The 21,336-nt window shown below is 43.5% G+C and overlaps 1 protein-coding gene across 2 annotated transcripts in view; it reads left to right on the plus strand.

The window, feature by feature from the left end:
• pard3ba (par-3 family cell polarity regulator beta a) overlaps window positions 1-21,336 on the plus strand; it is a 208,263-nt gene that overhangs the window by 150,831 nt on the left and 36,096 nt on the right. For both annotated transcript variants that reach the window (XM_026157796.1, XM_026157797.1), the window contains exons 20-22: window positions 2,385-2,495; window positions 2,820-3,110; window positions 18,086-18,197. In XM_026157796.1, the coding sequence (XP_026013581.1) occupies window positions 2,385-2,495; window positions 2,820-3,110; window positions 18,086-18,197 (514 nt within the window). The remainder of the gene's footprint in view (window positions 1-2,384; window positions 2,496-2,819; window positions 3,111-18,085; window positions 18,198-21,336) is intronic.

Below are 21,336 nucleotides of genomic sequence, written 5' to 3' on the forward strand. Positions count from 1 at the left end.
CCTGCAGCATTCAGTAGCTGTGAGCAACAACTAGGTGATGGTGAGAAGGAAAAACTCCCTTTTAATAGGAAGAAACCTCCACCAGAACCAGGTTTAGGGAGTTGCGGTCTTCTGGTGTGATCCGTTAAGGCAAAGGTGTCAAACTCCAGGCCTCGAGGGCCGGTATCCTGCAGGTTTTAGATGTGTCCTTGATCCAACACAGCTGATTTAAATGGCTAAATGACCTCCTCCACATGTCTTGAAGTTCTCCAGAAGCCTGGTAACGAACTAATCATTTGATTCAGGTGTGTTGACCCAGGGTGATATCTAAAACCTGCAGGACACCAGCCCTCGAGGCCTGGAGTTCAACACCCCTGGGTTAAGGTGTGAGGGGAAAGAGGAAAGAATAAAGGATGTGTATGTAGATAAAACATAGAATGTGGGAGAAGGAAAAACCCCTGGGGAGTGAAAAGAGGTGAGTCACAGGAAGTTCTGAGCCTGTAGCAGCATAATTATGGGATGTTCAGGGTCACCTGATCCAGACCCAACTGTAAGCTTTATCAAAAAACGGAATATTTAGTTAATTAAGTTTAATCTTAGTACTCTTTTATTAGTTTTATACAAGGTCCAATCTGAAATTCTGCACTTAGACAAATGCAAATCCTACTTGATTAAATGTGGCCGCTGGCACTTGTGCTATTTTTAAGATTAGTCCCGTTCGGACCACATGTACATTCACATCTCCACTGAGAGCTGGATCAACCCCAGTGTGTCAGAGTGGCCACATTTTACCTTGAATTTCATGCTATACATGAGGAAGGTTGTCCCTCAGTTGCATCAGTATGTTACAGCACAAGTCAGTGTTGACAGTCTGACTCTGGGGAGTTGAAACGCTCATTTGGATCACTCCTCAGTATAGTGCACCATTGAAGGCCCAGTAGGATGTGTTTGCTACTGATTGGATCGCTAAATTTTAACAGAGCTAATGTGAGAGTCCTGTCCAGAGACTGAATTAGTGGTGAAGGCAGGTTACGTGGACAAAAGCTGCAATATTCTGATTAAAGAGTGGCATGTTTATGTGCTAGGAATGAGCATAGCAGTGCTTATCGAGGCCATCTGTGTGTGCTGTAGGAAACCGGCTTTATGGCTGTTTAGAATGATAAAGCTCATAAAAAACAAAAAAATGTTACACGAGCACAAAGAAATATCAATCGAGTTGAGTTTAAATGTCATGTTAAAGTAGGTAATCCTATGAGTTTACGACCTCGTGAGTACAAACTGTGCATATCAAAAGAAAATGATTTGATTTGGCGTCTCTATTTTCATCTTTCACAGTAAAACTCGAGCAATGTGAATATCTGACCTGCTTTTGGCAGCAGTCACCCACACAGGTACAAGTGAAGCGGGTAGATTAGCTAAAAAACAACTCTAATTGGTTTGCAGGATGGTGCCAGGCCAATGTGGCATCCCTGTCCAGGTTTCCACTTGGCCAGGCCAGCGGGTTACCATTCAGGCCACGTATCTGCCTGTAGCAGTAATGAGAAGTGCCTCACTGTTAATGAGATAAACACAGACATTAGATTGGCTCAGCGGGAGCTCAGAGGGAAGGAGAGGGTGAGAGAGAAAAAGAGAAGCGGGTTGGCGGGTGAGGCGGAGGCGGCGAGAGAAAGAGAGCGAAAAAGAGCGAGGGAGAGGGTGGCGGGCTCGGCGAGAACGACGATGTGAAAGAGAGGTGGAAGAATATGAAATATTTAGAGCAAAAGGCTCAGTTAATTTCTTGAAAGCGCGAAGACGAGATTCATTGTAAGTCGAAGAGAGGTGGCGACGAGTATGTTCTGCCTGCGAAAACGAGAGAATAAGACTGCAGAATGATAATGATGATGATGGTCGTAATGGCAGAGTTGATAAGGAAAGGATAACACACTGCTGCGGTGTAACAGCTATTTTATTGAACAAAATGTTAAAATATTCATACTCCATATGCTACATGACAGCTCACACACACACACACACACACACACACACACACACACACACACGTACACAAAGTGAGGATTGTCAGTTCCTGCTGTGACATTATAACCGTATCTATCATTAAGCAGTCTTTTTCCAGGCACAGCCGCTAATGAACGCACAGGAGTTACAATGAGTTTGTCTAGCAGATTTGGAAAGCTGATGCAAAGTGAAGAGTGTGTGTGTGTGTGGTGTTTTCATGTTGTGTGAGCCTCTCCGCCTCTTTCATCAACTCGTGCATGCTCTGTTGACTGAGTGAAGTGTGTTGTTTCATCATTAAAGTCTCCAAAAGGATACTAAAGCCCATAAACCGTCCTTTCAGAATAAGAGCACCACGGTTTTATCTGCCTGAGGCTTTAAGATGATCAAATTCACCCTCTTGTCGTTTCCAGGTTTGGCAAGAAGAAGGAAGACAAGAGCAAAGATGCAGCAAAAGCTTCAAAGAGCAAACTGGAGGCACTGAGTGAGGAGGAGCTGGACAGGATCCCTGATGACAGAGATGGGTATGAATCACAAAAAACCCCAACAACAACCAAAAAATTGACATTCTGTGTGTTGTTGTTTTATTATTATTTCACAGTCGAGGGTGTGATAACAGAGCGGCTTACAACATGTACAGTAGAATAATAATAGACCAGCATTTGTCACAGTAGTAAAGTGCTGCGATTGGCATCTTACCTGACAGCTCTGATGTGCCCACCTGCTCCTCCATAACAACTGCTCAGCCGAATGTCTGTCACAGACGAAGAATCACAGGGAAAATGTGTAAAACGTGTATTTTTGCTGCGCCTGTGCTCCTGTGTAACGCCTCTCCTCCTTGCTTACAGCTTCGACCCGCGTTACGCCGAGGTCCAATCCGGCCCCGCCACCCCTGACCCGTCCTCCCTCCCTGACGTGGAGGACGATGACAGCGACCCAAACTACGCTCGCATCAACAACTTCCGCCAGCCGCCCTCGCCGCAGTCGTACATCAGTCGTACGCCCTCCCCCGCAGTACCAGCCGGGGTGTCCGGCCCGCAGCAGGCGCCCTTCGAGGACATCGACGGGCTCTACGCCAAGGTGAACAAGTCCAGAGCTCCGCCTGCTTCACAGACCCAGCAGCAGAATCAGGCAGACAGGTGAGAGAGGGACACGGTGGAAAAGTGCTAGATTTAAATAAAATGTTCTCTTAATTTGAGCTCGCAAGTACGATATTACACATCTCTGTGTTTTAAATGCATGTTTGGCATTTGCACCTGTGCTTCTGCACCGAGTTGCGATTTCAGTGTACAGGTGGAGTCACACAAGGTCACTGGCCATGGTTTGATTGGCGTAAGTGAGAGAATATTTACACAAATCTACATTCACGATCTGCTAAACTGAGACATGCATAAAACATGAAGGCATGGTTACACAGTAACAGCATGCATTTCATTCTCTGTTGTCTTTTCTATAGATTTGACCTTTCATAATCTTTAAAACGTATGCAATATCATTTTTCTGTGACTGTTAGGACAGCTGGCTACAATCAATTGATACGTCACCTTTTACTGCCACGGATGGTTTCAACATATTTTCCTTCTAAAATGTTTGCTAAGAGTTAAATGGGTGTCGAGATTATGCTTCTCTTGCTCCCAGCCACGCTCTTATCTGTTTGGGAACTTGCTGGTTAGCGTCTGGGGAGCAGCTGCCAGTATTTTGGGGGCTTCTGTGAAGCCAATGGACACCTGGGTCAAGATTTCAGTTTTCCCCCCACTGGCAGCTGTTTTTAGTAACACTTTATAATACGACAAAGGGCGTAATTCCTCGGTAATTCAGTGTACACAATGTAATTATATTTACTTACAAATTCTTAAAAGGTAGATACACTAGAATAAAGCAAAAAAAAGTCACATGTTTACAGGAAACAAAAAAATGATGATAATTCAAGTAGTGATTAATTAATTTGAAGTAGTGCCTAAATTCTGGGTTTTCTACCAGAAAAGATTTCTTGGTAATTTTCCATAAAAACAGCTATTTTCCAGGAAAGTAATAATAATAATAATGGATTGCATTTATATAGCGCTTTTCGGGGCCCTCAAAGCGCGTTACAATTCCACTATTCATTCACTCACATTCACACACTGGTGGAGGCAGCTACATTGTAGCCACAGCTGCCCTGGGGCGCACTGACAGAAGCGAGGCTGCCATATCGCGCCATCGGCCCCTCTGGCCATCACCAGTAGGCGGTAGGTGAAGTGTCTTGTCCAAGGACACAACAAGCGAGACTGTCTGAGCCGGGGCTCGAACCGGCAACCTTCCGATTACAAGGCGAACTCCCAACTCTTGAGCCACGATCGCCCGTCGGTATCACATTTATATTGATAAAATGGAATAATTGAATATCCATCATACACATCAACATAACAAATATTAAACAAATATGTTTTTTAAAACCCTGAAACCTAAAAAAAAAAACCCTCAGTGACCTTCATTCACCCCATATTACACCACTTGCCTAAAAAAGTACAGCATATAATGTAAGATGGGACAATATCTTTTGTTTTTCTGCTAAATTACTTAAAGTTACTTTCAGTGTAATCATTTCTTTTTTCATGCCCTTAGTTGTTGGCTTTATTTTAAAGTGTTACACTGTTTCCGTATTCCTGTTTTCAGCTGCTGCGCTAAAAGGAGGCAAATAATGCCACATGGTTCATCTCCCTTCTAATCCTATCCCTTGCTTCCTCTGCTCCGGCTTTTCCTCAGCCAACGCTAGCACAGTTTCCACTGGTACCCTCCAGCTCAACAGCATCGATCGCAGTCATTGTTAACCCAGACCCCAACTAATACAGTATAGCAATCTTACTCATGATCCACATGTTTTGTAAAGATTTAATGCCGGATGCTCTTCGTGACTCTACCCTCTCCATTTATCTGGGCTTGGAATTTGCACTAGGAGTACACTGGCTTGGGAACCAGAAAGCTTATGGTACCAAAAATCATGTCTCTTGTCTAAAAATTCAACATTATTCATATTTAGAAAGATTACATGCCTAGTGACGCGCACAAACACAGGGTCCAGGTGCAGCGGTACACTTCCCTGAAAGCATAAGGTTGCCTCTTCTGAGCCCTCTATTCAATTTAATGTTATTTCAATTTCAAGTCACCAGCTGTATCCTTGTCTGTTCATGCTTGGCACTAAAATCATGCAATCTGGATCGGACACCTCTTGACATACATGCAAAACAAATACAACCAGAATTACTAGAGACAGTTTGAGGAGGCCATGGGTGCCATAGATGAATACTGTGATAATTCAAACACTACGTGTTTTTTCTTTCTTTCTTTTAACCATGTGAGGTTGACACCAGTAATGCACTGTACTTCTACTTGAAGCGTTAACTATAGGTCATTATAACAGCTTGAACATTTGATCTACAGTCTCTTGAGATCACCAAAAGCAAGTCAATCTCTATAGACTCGCATGTTAAAATGTCCAACTTTACAGTGGAAAAAAAGGCATGCTTACAAAAACTGTTTAAACTTGATGAATGCTTAAAGTCAGATTATGTGGACACGAGGCGGCTGTAGCTGGTAGCTGTCTGCTGGGGCTTCACCTCTGTTAATTTGAGTCGCTGCACTGGACTTCTCGACGACGTGCCGTTTTTTCGGGGGGATTTTTAATGCAATTGTCTGGCATATAATATGGCTAACTCTGCTTTTAATTTTATTACCAGGCCATCCAAGAAGTTAGTGCTCCCATACAGCCTATGGATGCACCTTGCATTAGCTACCACTCAACATTCTTATCCAATTGTGGTCAGATTTGGCACCAAAAATCCAAATTGGCTTGCCAAAATGCTAACACCGAGCCTTCAGAGTCGGGCTTCACAAACCAATGGCTCACGTCTCATTAGGTCTATCTAATGTCTATCTCATACACTTCTACATGAGTTCAGTCAAGTTTGCCCATTAAAACCTGCCTGTCTGAGATGCTAAGCGTCACTCTAAGCTCACAGTCATTGAATTTTATATTATTGCAGTGCTGGAGCTTGGTTTATGTGCCAATCCAATTGATATCCTAAAACATTTTATTTTTCCAACATGAATGGATCTATATCTATGCGCAAAAATAGGAATTGTGCAAGTCGCAGTGTTTTGAGAGGCATTTAAAGTAGTTTAATAATAAAATGTACTTTAATTTGAGTAAAACGTGTCCTTTGCTGTAATATTTGGATGTCAGAGCCCCTCATTGTTTGTCTAACAAAGGGCCCATGCTTTCAGAAATGCACTGCTTATCAATGTTGTCATTCGTTCCATATTATATATTATTACCGCTGCAGTTTTGAGAACCGTAACTTTCAGCTGCTTTTTGTATTTGAGAGAGGAAAAAAAGGAGAAACTCTAAAGAGGATTGTAATGCAAATTTATCATTTCCCGTATGAAATAATACAGGCCATATTAAAAACTTCCCTCAACTTAAACTCTCTGACAGAAAATTACGATTGACTTGCAAATCAAAAACTAAGCCCCAGACACCCAATCTCATCCAGGGAAGAAAAAAAGAGAGAGAAAGAGAAAGGGATTGGACATGGAAGGGGAGACAGATGGGAAATGGGAAGATGGGACAGACGGAGGGAGAGAGAGACGAGAAAAAGCAGGGAAAGAGGGGAGAAAACGACGGAGCCAAAGTGGAGAGAAAAACACGCCGGGCAGAGTAAATTCGAGAGAGAAGAAGTGACAGAGGAGAGGACGCAGACAAAAGAGGAGGAGGGATAATTAGCCACAGTCTAGCAGCCTGACAGATCTGTTAGACCACTTTAGCTCTTATCCACTAGTGGTGGGTACTTCATTACCAGCCTGTTTTCTCCCTCTACTCTTTCTCCCTCAGTTTCTCTCACACTCGGTGTGTCACATATCCATTCTCGCTCCTCTGTTTTGCTCCTAATGTATATTAGACTTTAGCATTAACATGATGGATGAGAGGAGTCTTCTCTGGCTTGTTAACTCTGTGTGAGAAGGTGTCTGTAGAGACAAAGGGATACAAATAAATGTCTAATAATGTAGTTAGAGGACAGCCATACTGCACATGTTCATAATAATTCAATTAATTCATCTCCATCCTACAAGGTAAACCCCTCGTTCATTTTTTCGCCTTATTTATTGTATTAGTGATCAGTAATAATGAGACAATGTTGGCAAGCTGTCGTATGTCATTGTACTATTAGGAAGTCAATCAGGATATCAAAATAAAGAATGAACTTAATAACAAGTACGGGATGAGGACTACTGGAAGTCTGGCTGCTACTCGTCTGCCCGCTGTCATAGTGCTTCATTTTTCTCATTTATGTGACAGATAGTGACCAACAATGGCCGTTCCAGGCAATAAGGAGGATGGGAGCGGGAATGACATGCGACACAGGTCGATGGCCATCATTAATTTACCCTATGAAATGTAAATCATCTGCAGATACATTCACTCTTTGCTCCTGTTTGAGTAACTGCAGGGCTGCATGTCAAAGTTGAAGCTACAGTATATTTAAAGCTATCTATGATACTTTGTGTGTGATGACACCCTCATCACGTTGACATCAGTGCATGATTAGAACTGCGATAAAAACTTTTAGCGTGAAATGGCCGCTTCCACTTCAGTATGTGTCACAGGGGTTATCTGATTAATTTTTTAAAGTCGCTCCTTTATGGGGGGAAAAGGGCTCGGTTTGTTTGTTTTACACACGGGACCAATAAGGAGCGTTTCCTTATTTTAACCCAGACATCACACAGAACATACAGTAAAAACAACAGACTGACTTCTCAAAAATCACAAAACACCAGCCTTGTTTTACAAAGCCCTGGTACAGAAGCTATTACAGCCTCAAATGTTTATATAATGCAACTTTATGGTTACGTCTCTACTGTCATGATGACCGTCTGTCATCCAAGAGTGCAAAGACGGCTCACTCTCCGGGCTTTTAAGGGAACAGTATTGTTCTTTTTAAAAGTACTTTAAGAAGTTCACAGTGCAGTAAAAAGCAAGTGCGAAGTGCAGGCTTTTGTTATTAGCTCTGTTGAAACCCATATTTTTTTAGTTAAATGAATCTAATAACTTTTATTTCATTGTTTAATACGTTTAGAAAAAAAAAAACGTTTCGTGAAAAATATCCAGTGAAAACTTTTTGATCACCAGTTTATTTTGTTTCCCCCCCAAAAAACTTGGATATGTTCAAATGTTTTTATGTTGCATGGTTTTTACTGATAAATCATTGAGTTGACCTTAAGACCATGGTTGATGTAAGCTAAATGTTACTGGATTGTTATCATGACCTCAGATCTACAAACTTTTATCAGAATCCATTCAAAACTTTTTGAGCTACTGTGTTTACAAACACGCGAACACATCATGATTAAACATGCAACTATTTTGCTGGTAATAACTGAATGGTAAATGGTAAATGGCCTTTATTTGTATAGCGCTTTACTAGCCCCTAAGGACCCCAAAGCGCTTTACACATCCAGTCATCCACCCATTCACACACACATTCACACACTGGTGATGGCAGCTACATTGTAGCCACAGCTGCCCTGGGGCGCACTGACAGAGGCGAGGCTGCCGGACACTGGCGCCACCGGGCCCTCTGACCACCACCAGTAGGCAACGGGTGAAGTGTCTTGCCCAAGGACACAACGACCGGGGCTCGAACCGGCAACCTTCCGATTACAAGGCGAACTCCCAACTCTTGAGCCACGATCGCCCTAGTTATTATTCAGTAATAACTGAAATGAGTAAAGAAAATCAACAGCCTATTTATGTAAGATAATTCATAATTTTATTGAGGGGGTTATGTTGGTTGGGTCTGATTATTGGGAGGGGGGCATAACCCCCCTGGAAATCACGCCCCTGCGCGAATGCCACCAAAAACATAACCTCCTTTGGGAAGGTTATCAATCGAATCTGAACTATGACAAAACTAGTAGCTATAGAGAGATCTAGCTGTTTGTTTTCAGGTTATCACATACCTGCAGCAACAGACAGTAGAAAGATTCGCAAACGTTTCCAAAGCCTATGAAAGCAGCGGTACGGAGACGAGATCAATAAGGATCTAACAGCTAATAACAAATGTGTCCGTCACTTAAGATGTGTCTTTCATAATCTACAGGTTAATAATTAAACCATACCTTGTTACTGAATTCCATGAAAGCGTGAATAGATGCCTCCCCCTTAACTCCTAATAGGATGTGGCAGCTTTAATTAGCAAAGCAACTATCAATACACAGCTGCCGGGGTGAGATTGTGTGTCACATCAAGTGTTTTGTGTCTCTTCCGTGAGTGTTGTGGTAATGTTGACTGAAACAGGGACGAGCTTTAAAGTAAACGTGACCCACGTCTGGATGAAATCGTGTTTGTTACTTACAGGAGAGAACAATTAACTTTCCCAACTGGGACTGTTGTGGAGGGCCGCACCAATAAGCTGAACTGCTACTGTTAGGGCCTCGTTTTAGCCTTAAATGTTACAAACAATGCTACAAATCTCATCTCTGTAAACGGCTTCAGTCACCTGTGTTGTCGTTTTCAGTATGAACTAAAGAGGTATTGTGCGTTTAAGCAGTTTTCCTTTTTGTGATCTAGAGTTGTGGTAATGGACAAGAGTTTTCCTTTAAATACAGTAGCAGCGTCACTGAGAACATATAGTACATACAAAAGGCGCACATGCGCTTTCATAACTGCTTTTCTTTCTCATTTTTTTGGGTAAGTCTGCACATCTGTTAAAACACGTGTTGCTGGTCATGAGGTTGGAACCTCTGTGCCTTTTATTCACACACATAAACGCACACACACAGTCAGAAATAGACGCGCACACACAGCCACCCACATGTAATATTTCTGTGAGAAAGCCCAGCGTAACCTAGCAACATTTCTGTGTGTGGTCCAGTGGGTTTTATCCACACAAAATCACAGGTGTAAGCTCGTTTATTGCGTTTGTGTTTCTGTAAGTTGAAGCGCAAGCAGGCCTGCTTCTGACTTTTTAGACCTTCTGCTCCTACAAAGTAGTTCCTTTTTAAGTTGTTGCATGTGAAATTCTTATTAAAACCTCTCAGTTTTAATGATACTTCCCAAAAATATGATTTATAAAGAAATATGAAATCCTTAAGCTAATTTATCTAGTTGATTTTGGAGGTTGGTGTGTATATATATAAATGCTTCGTTGTCATCTGAGACATGCCGGTGCCCCCTCCCCTCAACTTCCTGTCAAGGCCCCTCAGCGGTGGACTTCCAGCACTGTCTCCCTAATTCGCTGTCGGACATTTTCATTAGACCTCCGATGGCAGGTGTGTACGCTGATGAGCGTCGCATTCGATTAGAGCTGTGCTAGAAGCTGACCTGTGGAGAAAAAAGGTTGGCTATGCTTGTCAAATTTTATTAGCCAGGAGGCAGTCTTTGTAGCTGGAGCAAGAAAGATGAGATGAAAGAGGAGTGAGAAAGAACAGGAGGCCAAAGAGCAGAGATGTGAAGGCTCGTGAGGGGTTGTGTCGTAAATTGCGACACTGTGCTAAGAACGGGGAGACGAGGCTAAGTAAACGGCGCGTTGTTGCCGTGGTTGGAGCAGTGGCATGAGGATTACATGCCTCTAGGTTTACCTGACACTGTGGCAAACTGGAATGCTCAAATCACTCCAGACAAGCATGAGTAATTGTTGAAATATTTTAGGAAAAGTGCTACACGCGCTGTTGGATATAGAAATGTTACGTCTTTTTTTTTTTTTTTTTAGCAATGCCATGAATAGCACTGGTTTCCTTGCACACTCTGAATATTGGTCCGATAGAGGAAGCAGTTTTATTCTGCTACAGGCGGAAGCAGCGTTAAAGAGGTGCAAAGCAGACTTTATATAATGAGACTGCTCATTAAGACAAATGCTGAAATTTACCTTTTCTGTACAGCAGAAAACAGAAGCAGAAAAATGCAACTTCTTGTGTTCTGCCGAGGATTTTAGCCGCCCGACAGCATCTGCCTGAAGTAGACTTCTAGTTGAAAACAACACTTCATTAGTGTGTACTCCATATTAAGACCTTTGTGTCTTTTTTATTTGTGATCTATCCAAGTCAGGGGTGGGCAATCTCAGTCCACGAGGGCCGGTGTCCCTGCAGGTTTTAGATGTGTCCTCGAACCAACACAGCTGATGTAAATGGCTAAATTAGCTCCTCAACATGTCCTGAAGTTCTCCAGAGGCCTGGTAACGAACTAATCATGTGATTCAGGTGTGTTGACTCAAGGTGAGATCTAAAACCTGCAGGGACACCGGCCCTCGTGGACTGAGATTGCCCACCCCTGATCTAAGCTGTTAAAATGTTTCCCGTTGCTCTGTTCTCTGTGGTCAGTCATAGAGTAAGCAGCCTGTTTTACTGGAGGCTAGTTTCAGATTGTCAGTTAATCAATTTATTGTTATCATTACCACGCGCTTGTCTAACAACAGAAAACAGATGCATGGTGAGTAATGTGTTTGTTGAGCAGGATGCTGGGGGTCATCGAATTAATTTGGACTTCCGCTGTCTCCATGCCTGTCCAAATAGAGGTGTCGTGGGTAAAGAATAAGATCATGGAAGCAAATTAGCTTTCTCCCAAGTGTGTCTGTGTTCTCCTTTGGGTGAGGGGCTGGGACTAAAGCAGGGTCATTTGAGCTGGTTAGGCGAACCGACTAAGATGCCTCCTGGATGCCTCATAGGTGAGATGTTTTTTGGCAGAACCAGCCCAGAGGAGACCCTGAGGCTGACCTGAAAATGCTAGCAAGATTACATCTGTATCAGAGCTATCTTCACAGAAGAGAGAGCTTTTTACTGGCGCTCAGACATCCTGGACAGTTGAAAGTGGGTGGGTGTAGAGATTGATTGTTAGCATCTTTCTTAGCATATCAACTTCATTATGGGTTAAAAAAAAAAACAGTCTGAGTTACTCTTGTATGTATTAGTACTCAGTTTCAGGTTTCAGTAAGAATCAGTGTAACTGATAGAAAATGAATGTGTTCCATTGGTTGTGGTTCTTTAGGGCAAAAGTAAAAGGAGGAAAAAACTCTGTTTTTCCGTTGCTTTTAGTTTGGAGCACCAATGAGTTTCTGTCTGAGTCTGTTTCCAATATTTCACCAGGAAGCCAAACATTGATCATGCACTTTGAAGTGTGCTTACCTCCAGCATGCAAGCAGCAAAGAAAAGCCTGCCCGTCTGAGCTCTTTTCCCCCAGTGCGTTGTGTTAAAATCAGCTGGCCCCTGCAAGAAGAAGTCGCCAAACCAGCCGGCGGCAGTGCACACTTCCTAATTAGTCTGCCCTCACACTGGCTAACACCACAGGATAGTTGCTTTTCTCACACATTTTCTCCCGCTTGCTTTCCTATCACCGGTGCTTCTGTTCTCTCGGCCTAGTCCCCCTGTTCGTGCTTTTACTCCTTTTCCAAGTTGCCATCTCAGTCTTTATGTTGCTGTTTACTTCTGCTCTCATTCTGTCGTCTGACGCAGCTTTCATTTCCTGCTACTGTGTCTCATCTTCTCCCTCTCCACTCTCCATCTCCGTCCTCCTCCAGTTTTCCTTCTCACAGCACTGTTAGATCAGTCTGTGTAGTCAGGTACTGTGAAGTATGCATGGGATAAAGTATTTGAACGAGACGTAACTTAAATGATGTCAATTTTCTGTACTTGAGTTGATATGGCAAAATAACACTTTAGACTGCAACAAAGCAATAAATCCATAAAGTATTTACATGTCGGTCACTTAGACTGAACATTAATGTACAAATGGCAGAAAATCACTACAAAACTCTGGTTCCTCACATAATGAGAACCCGTGTCTTTGTTTTAAACCAGTCATTCACCTGTTTTTATTTTTCACTACACAATACTCGCTAACTAAAGAAACATGAGAACACAACAATAGTCTCAACCACTCAATACACCCTCTGTGTGTATTTCTCAGACAGAGAAACCCATTTGATGTGTATTTGCACTCAGAAAGTTCTGCAGAATCCCAACCAACCAACCAACCGACTTATTTCTGCCACTTTTCTGGGTGTGGGTCATAGGACCAGCAGTTTAAACAAGAATGCCCACACCTCCTTTCTCTTTCACCACCTCCCCCACTTTTTCTAGAGACCATCAAGGTGTTCACATAATCTCTCCAGTGTATCCTGGCTCTGGTGCGGGGTCTCCTAGCAGTTGAAGCTCCCCTTGGAGGCAATCAGGAGGCATCGTGGTGCCCAAACCACCACAACTGCCTTCTTCTAATGTGTAGGAGTAGCAGGTCTACTGGGCCCCTTCCAAATGACAGAGCTTTCAGAAAGAGGAGTCCTGTGAAGTAGATGATCATGGGCTTTTGTTACAGTGGGGCAAAAAAGTATTTAGTCAGCCACCGATTGTGCAAGTTCCCCCACTTAAAATGATGACAGAGGTCAGTAATTTGCACCAGAGGTACACTTCAACTGTGAGAGACAGAATGTGGAAAAAAAAATCCATGAATCCACATGGTAGGATTTGTAAAGAATTTATTCGTAAATCAGGGTGGAAAATAAGTATTTGGTCAATAACAAAAATACAACTCAATACTTTGTAACATAACCTTTGTTGGCAATAACAGAGGTCAAACGTTTACTATAGGTCTTTACCAGGTTTGCACACACAGTAGCTGGTATTTTGGCCCATTCCTCCATGCAGATCTTCTCGAGAGCAGTGATGTTTTGGGGCTGTCGCCGAGCAACACGGACTTTCAACTCCCGCCACAGATTTTCTATGGGGTTGAGGTCTGGAGACTGGCTAGGCCACTCCAGGACTTTCAAATGCTTCTTACGGAGCCACTCCTTTGTTGCCCGGGCGGTGTGTTTTGGATCATTGTCATGTTGGAAGACCCAGCCTCGTTTCATCTTCAAAGTTCTCACTGATGGAAGGAGGTTTTGGCTCAAAATCTCACGATACATGGCCCCATTCATTCTGTCCTTAACACGGATCAGTCGTCCTGTCCCCTTGGCAGAAAAACAGCCCCATAGCATGATGTTTCCACCCCCATGCTTCACAGTAGGTATGGTGTTCTTGGGATGCAACTCAGTATTCTTCTTCCTCCAAACACGACGAGTTGAGTTTATACCAAAAAGTTCTACTTTGGTTTCATCTGACCACATGACATTGTTTGTGGACAGGTGTCTTTTATACAGATGATGAGTTCAAACAGGTGCCATTCATACAGGTAACGAGTGGGGGACAGAAAAGCTTCTTACAGAAGACGTTACAGGTCTGTGAGAGCCAGAGATTTTCCTTGTTTGAGGTGACCAAATACTTATTTTCCACCCTGATTTACGAATAAATTCTTTACAAATCCTACCATGTGAATTCATGGATTTTTTTTTCACATTCTGTCTCTCACAGTTGAAGTGTACCTCTGGTGCAAATTACTGACCTCTGTCATCATTTTAAGTGGGGGAACTTGCACAATCGGTGGCTGACTAAATACTTTTTTGCCCCACTGTACCTTACCTGGATTGAGACCCCAATCTGGAGCCAGATCTGGGAAGAGTGCCTGGTGGCTAGGGGTACAGTAGGCTTAGCCTGAACAAGCCACATGGACCAGGACTTACGTGGATCAAGCCGCAGCCCTCGGTGGACCCATCCCCGGTTCCGAAAATTGTTTCTGCAAATGTACCTATGTAAATTTAAAGTCAACCTTAAAGTTGGCCACCATTCTTCATTTTTTGTCTGCTTATGATTTTTTGCACTGCTGCTAAGGTTCCTCGTGGATCGCTCCATAGAAGTCCCCGTTTAAACAGAGACCCTATGATTTAAATTTCATGTTAGAAAAGAGAATGAAGGCACTGTGAGCCAAATGTTCTCTCTGCTCTTTTAGGATGTTACAGTAGAACTCCCCAGTGACAGTCTGACACTTTGAATGTCAGAAAAATGATATTCATGCTTGTTGTGTTATTATGAACCTTGCCTCAGGAGAGTGCAGGCTTTTCCACTGAAGACTGCCATTCGGTCTATGTTGTAGCAGCACAGAGAGCTCACAGCAGCTGTGAAATCATAAACGTCCGTGTGGTCAGATCAGGACTTCCAGGATGGGATCCAAATGTAGCAGGAGCACTGGGTGTGGAGCAGCACTTCACAAGGACTCAAGCTTCAAGGGCCAAATTTAATTTGGGAATGTTTCTTCAGTTTCCTTTCCTTTCTTTCTTTCTTTGTAAGAAAAAAGGCAGTCGAAGTCATTTGAGTAATGCTAGGCAACAGTACATGATGGGCGAGGCTGAGTGACTTTTCAAATAACCACAGTCGCAGTGTTGCTTCTCTAATTAAGCCATAAATAATAGAAAAGTTCATAAAAGGTTTTCCCAGATTACTTCAAATCTGAGGAATGCCAGCCCTGTTTCTCAACTGGAGGGTAACTCATTTCAGTGCCTTGATGTCATTAACAGTCCTGTGTCACATTAGAGAAAAACTGTGCTCGCTAAGGCTTAGAACAACTGAGCTGAATGGCTCTGGCCTCGGGCCGGCAGACTGCAGCAGTTATTAGCTGCTGATGACAACGGGGTAGCTTACCTGTCCGTCTCTTTTAACACACGTATATAGGACAGGACAAGCAAATGTGCGTGCGTGTACAGCCACTCATTAATCCCTCTGAACCTCTTCTTTCACTGTTTGGAAAGCAGCCTGCTCGAATTGTCAGCCCATCAAACCGCTACTTCGCAAACCTCCAGCCTCTCCTGCACCCCCCCGCACCCATCCACCCTCATCTAATGTTTTATCCAGAATCAGCGTCTGTCTTCAGCCATTAATATGATAATATTTGGCGTTGTCAGTGATGGAGGCCGCAGCATAATGAGATAATTACAGTGTTGTTTCATTTGGAGAGCGACACGCACGCTCAATCAAAATGGCAGGCCTAATTACGGGCCCAGGGATTGGCTAATGGGATCGCTAGAAGAGGGGTGGCATGAAAAGGGAAAAAAAAAAGTCTTAACTTGGCCGTGTGCATTTATTCTCCACGGGTCTGTTTGTTTGTGTGTTTGCGTGATGGGCGGCAGAGGGTAAGACTACTAAAAAGCTAGCAGTAAGTGAATAAAAAGAAAAATGCAAGAGATGAAGTGTGAATATCTTAATAGCAAGGTTGTCTGTGGGACACTTGGGGGGGAAACTGAGATGAGTATTGATTAACTGTGCATTGAAACCAGCCATTAAACCAATCTGAAGAAGCAACAATTAGTGCGGTACTGGGAGTAATGCCGCCTCCAATATCCATCTTCATAAAACGGAAGCATCTGCGCTGGCGTTTCATAACAGCACGGAAACTTTCGGAAAGTTCTTTTCCTCATGGCAGCAAGTTAGGATCGAGTTTTGCGCCCGAAGTGTTGACAGGGACTCGTTGGCAGAGGACGCACGCGCGCACAGAACAACGACAACAACAGTGTGCACACCAACATACTGACACGGGAGTGTGTGTGTGTGTGTCTGTTTAGGCATCTTTGTGGGGACCAAAAATTGGAATGTTACCATACTTGTGAGGACCAAACATCACTTATGAGGACACAAGTGCCGGTCGTCACGAGTTTGAAGGCATTTTTGAGGCTCAAAATGTGGTTTTAGTGTCAGTGTTACAGTTAGGTTATGGTTAATTTTAGGCTAAGGGTTAGGATAAGGCATTCATTTTTGATGGTTAAAGTTAGTGTAAGCAGCTGGGGAAAGCATTATGTCAATTAGATGTCCTCACTGCGATATCAAAACGAGAATGTGTGTGTGTGAGAGAGAGACTCTGCTTTCTCTCCCCCTTAAGTTGAAGACATGTATACCCAGGCACAATCACATTGTCACTGTGTGTCCCGCATACCAAATTATAAGGATCAATCACCCATTTGTACATTACAGATATTTGGTGTACACACACACACACACACACACACACACACACGTCTCAGCCTGATTTTCTAATTAAAGGCAGGGTCACAAGAGAGACTTAAACACGTAATCTATGTACTTCACTAATGAACCTCTGCCTCTCGCGCGCACTCTCCCTCTCTCCTTTGCTCCGGTTTGGTCTAATGGTCTGCCTGGAGGTCAGACCATTAGACGGCGTTACACACGTGTAATAAAGGGTGCGTGGGAGTTTTGTCGGACAAAAAGGTTGGCCTCGCGAGGCTGCTGAGGGCATTCGAGTTTTACAGATGTGTGGGGTGGTTTTGAAGGAAAGTTGCTCTTCCTATTCTGTTTTTCCCTCCCGAGTTTGAACACCTTCTCAAGGCGTGTATCTCCCGAGGACATAGAAATGGCAAACGAACTGCATATCAGTGTCAATATTAGATACCCGTTCCCGCTGCAGCCAGTAAACACAGATAAACGACAGCACTGTGTCGCACTTTGGTAGCACATCCCGAAGGATTGTGCTCGCTCAGGCGCAAACCGTCTGTTGCCTTTGGTGTGCGCGCGCGTCCTCACGCTTGTTTGTGTGCGCCCGACTCTGTAGTGCCAGGTGTGTGAGGCTTATCTGGCATTAAGGTCCAGTGAGCATGATGATGTTTCTCTTTAAGTTTTGTCCCCATTCTGTCTCGTTCATATCTCCTCGCTGGCAGTCGCTTGCACTTTTGTGGGGCCTATGTATTCTTCTTTTTTGTTTTTTGCCTTTTGGTGACCTCTAGGTCGGGTTCGGCCTCACCTTTTGGGTGGTTGATTTGTCTGTATCTGAATCCGGGATGGCACCTCGTTGCTCTTTGTGACATCAGAGTGAAAAGACAAAAAACGTGAAATGTTTCAGCTCCGTTTCTCTCCGCTGCGGTTTTATCTGTCAGCTGAAGAAAGTTCAACAGAGGCACTGATGTCTTTGTGGATATTTTCTGTCTTGCCCGTCAGTCTTCCTGTGCAGTCAGGGCTTGTCATCATGAAGCCAAAGAACATCGGCGGCTTTAACAAAAGATTAAGCTGAATATGTTCCACCTGCCTTCTTGCTTCACTTCTGAATTCCCACCTGTGTTGGATGCTCGGCTCTTCATCCTGCAAAGGAGATTTAAAAAAAAAGATTTATTTTTTTTTTGTCTTATTTTGTTTAGTTTTTTTTTTGTTGCTTCTCTCCATAATAGTGTGTGTTTGCGATTATTAACCCTTCCTGTTGTGCTCGTCTCTGCAGTGATCAGCGTCTCCATGGAATGCGCAGGGAGTACACGCAAGCCCGAGCCGCCCCGGGTTACGAGGAGCTAGACGCCGCACGGCGCCGAATCCTGGAGTATGATCCAAACCGGGTGAGTGTGCGTGCTTTTTTTGGGGGTGTTGTAGTTGGTTTAAACTGGACACCAGTTTAAAAGATGGTGAAATGAAGAGTGTATGTCAGTGTGTGCTTCTTTCCAAAGCACTCCTGAGAGACCACTGTGTTTTCCCGTGTGTTGTTCTCAGGCTGATTTCAGCTTCTTGTTAACATTTGAGGGGCCTGTGTGCCATCGAGGAGCTGCCCGCTTTCCTCTTCATTTGGTATATGGAGAGATCTATTAGACTGGTGACATTTCCATCCCACCTTTCTTTTAGCTCTGCTTTATCTCTTTCTTTTGTTTCCTATTGCTTTTCCTTCTCTCCACCCCTCACCCCCCCTTTTCTGTTCTACAAAGGCCTGAAATCCCTGATTGTTGCCTCTCCCAACCAGACTGCACTGCTAAATGTCCCTGAACCTGTATTGATCCGGCCTGAGGAATCATTTCATTTACCTCTGTACACTCCCAAACTCGGCATACTCGCCATGGAAATCAATAGCCATTTATAAAGCATTTTAAAAAGGGATTTTTTTAATAGCGAGCCCAAAGATGCAGAAAATCACACTTTGATCCAAATCAGAATCGCCGAATCTCGCCACGGCATTTCCACTGAGCGAGATTTGGCTTTCATTAGGTAACGCGAGGAGAGAAGCAGAGGCATCTGGGAAATATGGATTTACTGACCGCATCGCCGCAACAAAATCGTCTGATACAACCGGCCTCCCGCCGCGTTCACGTCCTCACTTGTTGTAGTCTGTGTCTATTGAGCAATGAAGCCCCGTGAACCAGTCTTCATTAGGCACTCTCAGACACACGCCACAGTAGCTGTCTCTGAGGCCCGAGGGGCTTTGTCACTCATTACGCATCCCTATGCAGCATGTGTTTCTGCCTCGGATCACCGTGACTCAGTCGGTACCCAAACTCTGATGCAATTAAAGTGCAGCAAGCATGAGGTGCAACCTCTGATCAGTTTGTTGTTTTTTTTACCCAAAAAGAAGACAGCAGTGTCCACAGCAGAAACCAGCAGTGGCTTTCTCCCCTGAGGAGACTGATAATGAAACACTGCACTTACCAGCACACACACACACACACGTAGTGCGAATAGACACAGGAAAACATCAAGGAAATTCTAGTGGGAACATAAAAAAAGAAGATATTGGCAGGATATTTTGATTCATAACATGATGATATATAACTACATTCACAGACATCGATTAAGCTTTTATGGAGTATATTGCTTGAGTGCTTAGTTCTTATATTTCTTTCTTTCAAGTTCAGATCTATCAGAAACCCCTTTCCTCGCACTCAGACGTACGGCTGTTTGCACAGATTTCCTGCACTCTGCTTTAACCTCTCCTTTGCACTGAAGTTGCTTCTGTTTGCTCATGAAACTTCTGCTCTCTGATTTTCCTCCTTTTCTTTTTGTGGCACACAGGTTATGTTTGATGGCTGAGTGGTTAGAGCGCATGTCAAACAGGTACCTCCCCCAGAGGAGCGGGTTTCTGCTTCAGTCACTGCTCTTCCCCTGCATCGCTCGTCCAATCTGTAATATAATTCAGTATCCAGTAAAGGTGAAAAACTTAACATAATACTCTTTGGTTTAATAATTAACCAAACTTCAGTACAATCACAGAGACGGTGTGTTTGGCCAATGGAAATATTCTGTTAGAGATGTAAGATTATCCAAAGTAGACTAAATTATCGAGTAAAGACAATAATGTATTCCCATTAGTTTATGGGACTTGATTTAATCTACTCCAGAGAACACCTCAGTAACCGCTTTAAGTTTCATTTTGTACAAATCTCTTTTATTTTAAATCTAAATCTAAATTCACTGTTTTGAGAAAACAAAAGAATTATCCTCCACTTTAAAATACCAGCATGAGACAAGTGTAAGACATAATTAAGCCCTGTTGTGTTTGTGTTGTTCACTTTCGGGAGCTGAAAAAAGTTGATCAGCAGTCCTTATGTCATGTGATCATCGGGATATATGAAGTGGGAATCACCAGACATCTCACAATACGATGTCAGCTATTACATTTGCACTCAGCACCGTCCGGTTCTATAGTAATATTACTAAAGCCAGCTGAGTCGAGTTCTCTCGAGTTGTTCTCATTGACAAAGTCTGTATTTATAAATTTGACTGCAATTATTTTAAAACTTTGGACAACGTCTCTGAGAGTGATGGCAGTCACTCCAAGTCCGGCTGCAACTGTTTGCAGAAAGGTTGCAACCTGTGCAATCACCTTGTGGTCAAAAGTGTGCAACACCCTGAAAGTCTGGGCAGCCATTCAGTCACCACGAGTTGCGATTGTTCACAGAACATGAAATAAATTACAATCACCGTCCAGCCACCAGTTTAGTTTTATTTCTTTGTTTATTTCAGTAGCTGTAGGGAGCTCGCTGTCCTATCATTAGTTGTGTGACTGAGCCGTTAGCTTGCTCTGAATTAGGCGTAAGCTTTGTCAAGCTAACCGCGTCCAGCGTTGGGTAGTTTTTTGGTTGAGATGATGAGTCTGCTCAGTTCCCGGAATAATAACTAAATAATTAATAATAAAATATCAATATTTGGTGTCCCTGTGTTGATACATTATTGCCATACACCGCTATTGCAGTTCCATGCTATCTCAGAACCCCCACCCCTCCCCCTTCAGGATATTGCTGCACATTCACCTTCTTACCTTACTTTCTCTCTCGATGGTATGGGGCGAGCATAAATACAGAGCGCTTGAGCGTGGCACTCACTCGCTTACAACGGCCTTGTTTTATCAGCCTTTTAGTTGCCACCACTTCTACCACGCCACGCTGCTCTTTTATACTCGGCCCTTTTCTGCAGCCTTGAATGGTTAAAAAGGCTTTCCAAGCTCTCCGCACAAGGCCAGGAGCACACATCTCCTTCTGTCAGCTGTGTGTGTGTGTTAGAAAGAGAAGATAAGTGTGTCTGTGTGAGTGTGTCTGGGTACCACACTAACCTAAACGGACATAAACAAAAGCAGGAATCAAAGACTATATGGTTACAATATCTATTCGTGTCTTTGTTTATTGTAGTTTTTCCCAGCGTGCACGGTTTAGAGGTGGAGTTCATCGCGCGGGTCTGTGTCACTGCCTTTGTGTGTATATGTGAGCACGCCCATGC

This window comes from Astatotilapia calliptera, chromosome 23 (assembly GCF_900246225.1).
Source record: "Astatotilapia calliptera chromosome 23, fAstCal1.2, whole genome shotgun sequence".
NCBI lineage: Eukaryota > Metazoa > Chordata > Actinopteri > Cichliformes > Cichlidae > Astatotilapia > Astatotilapia calliptera.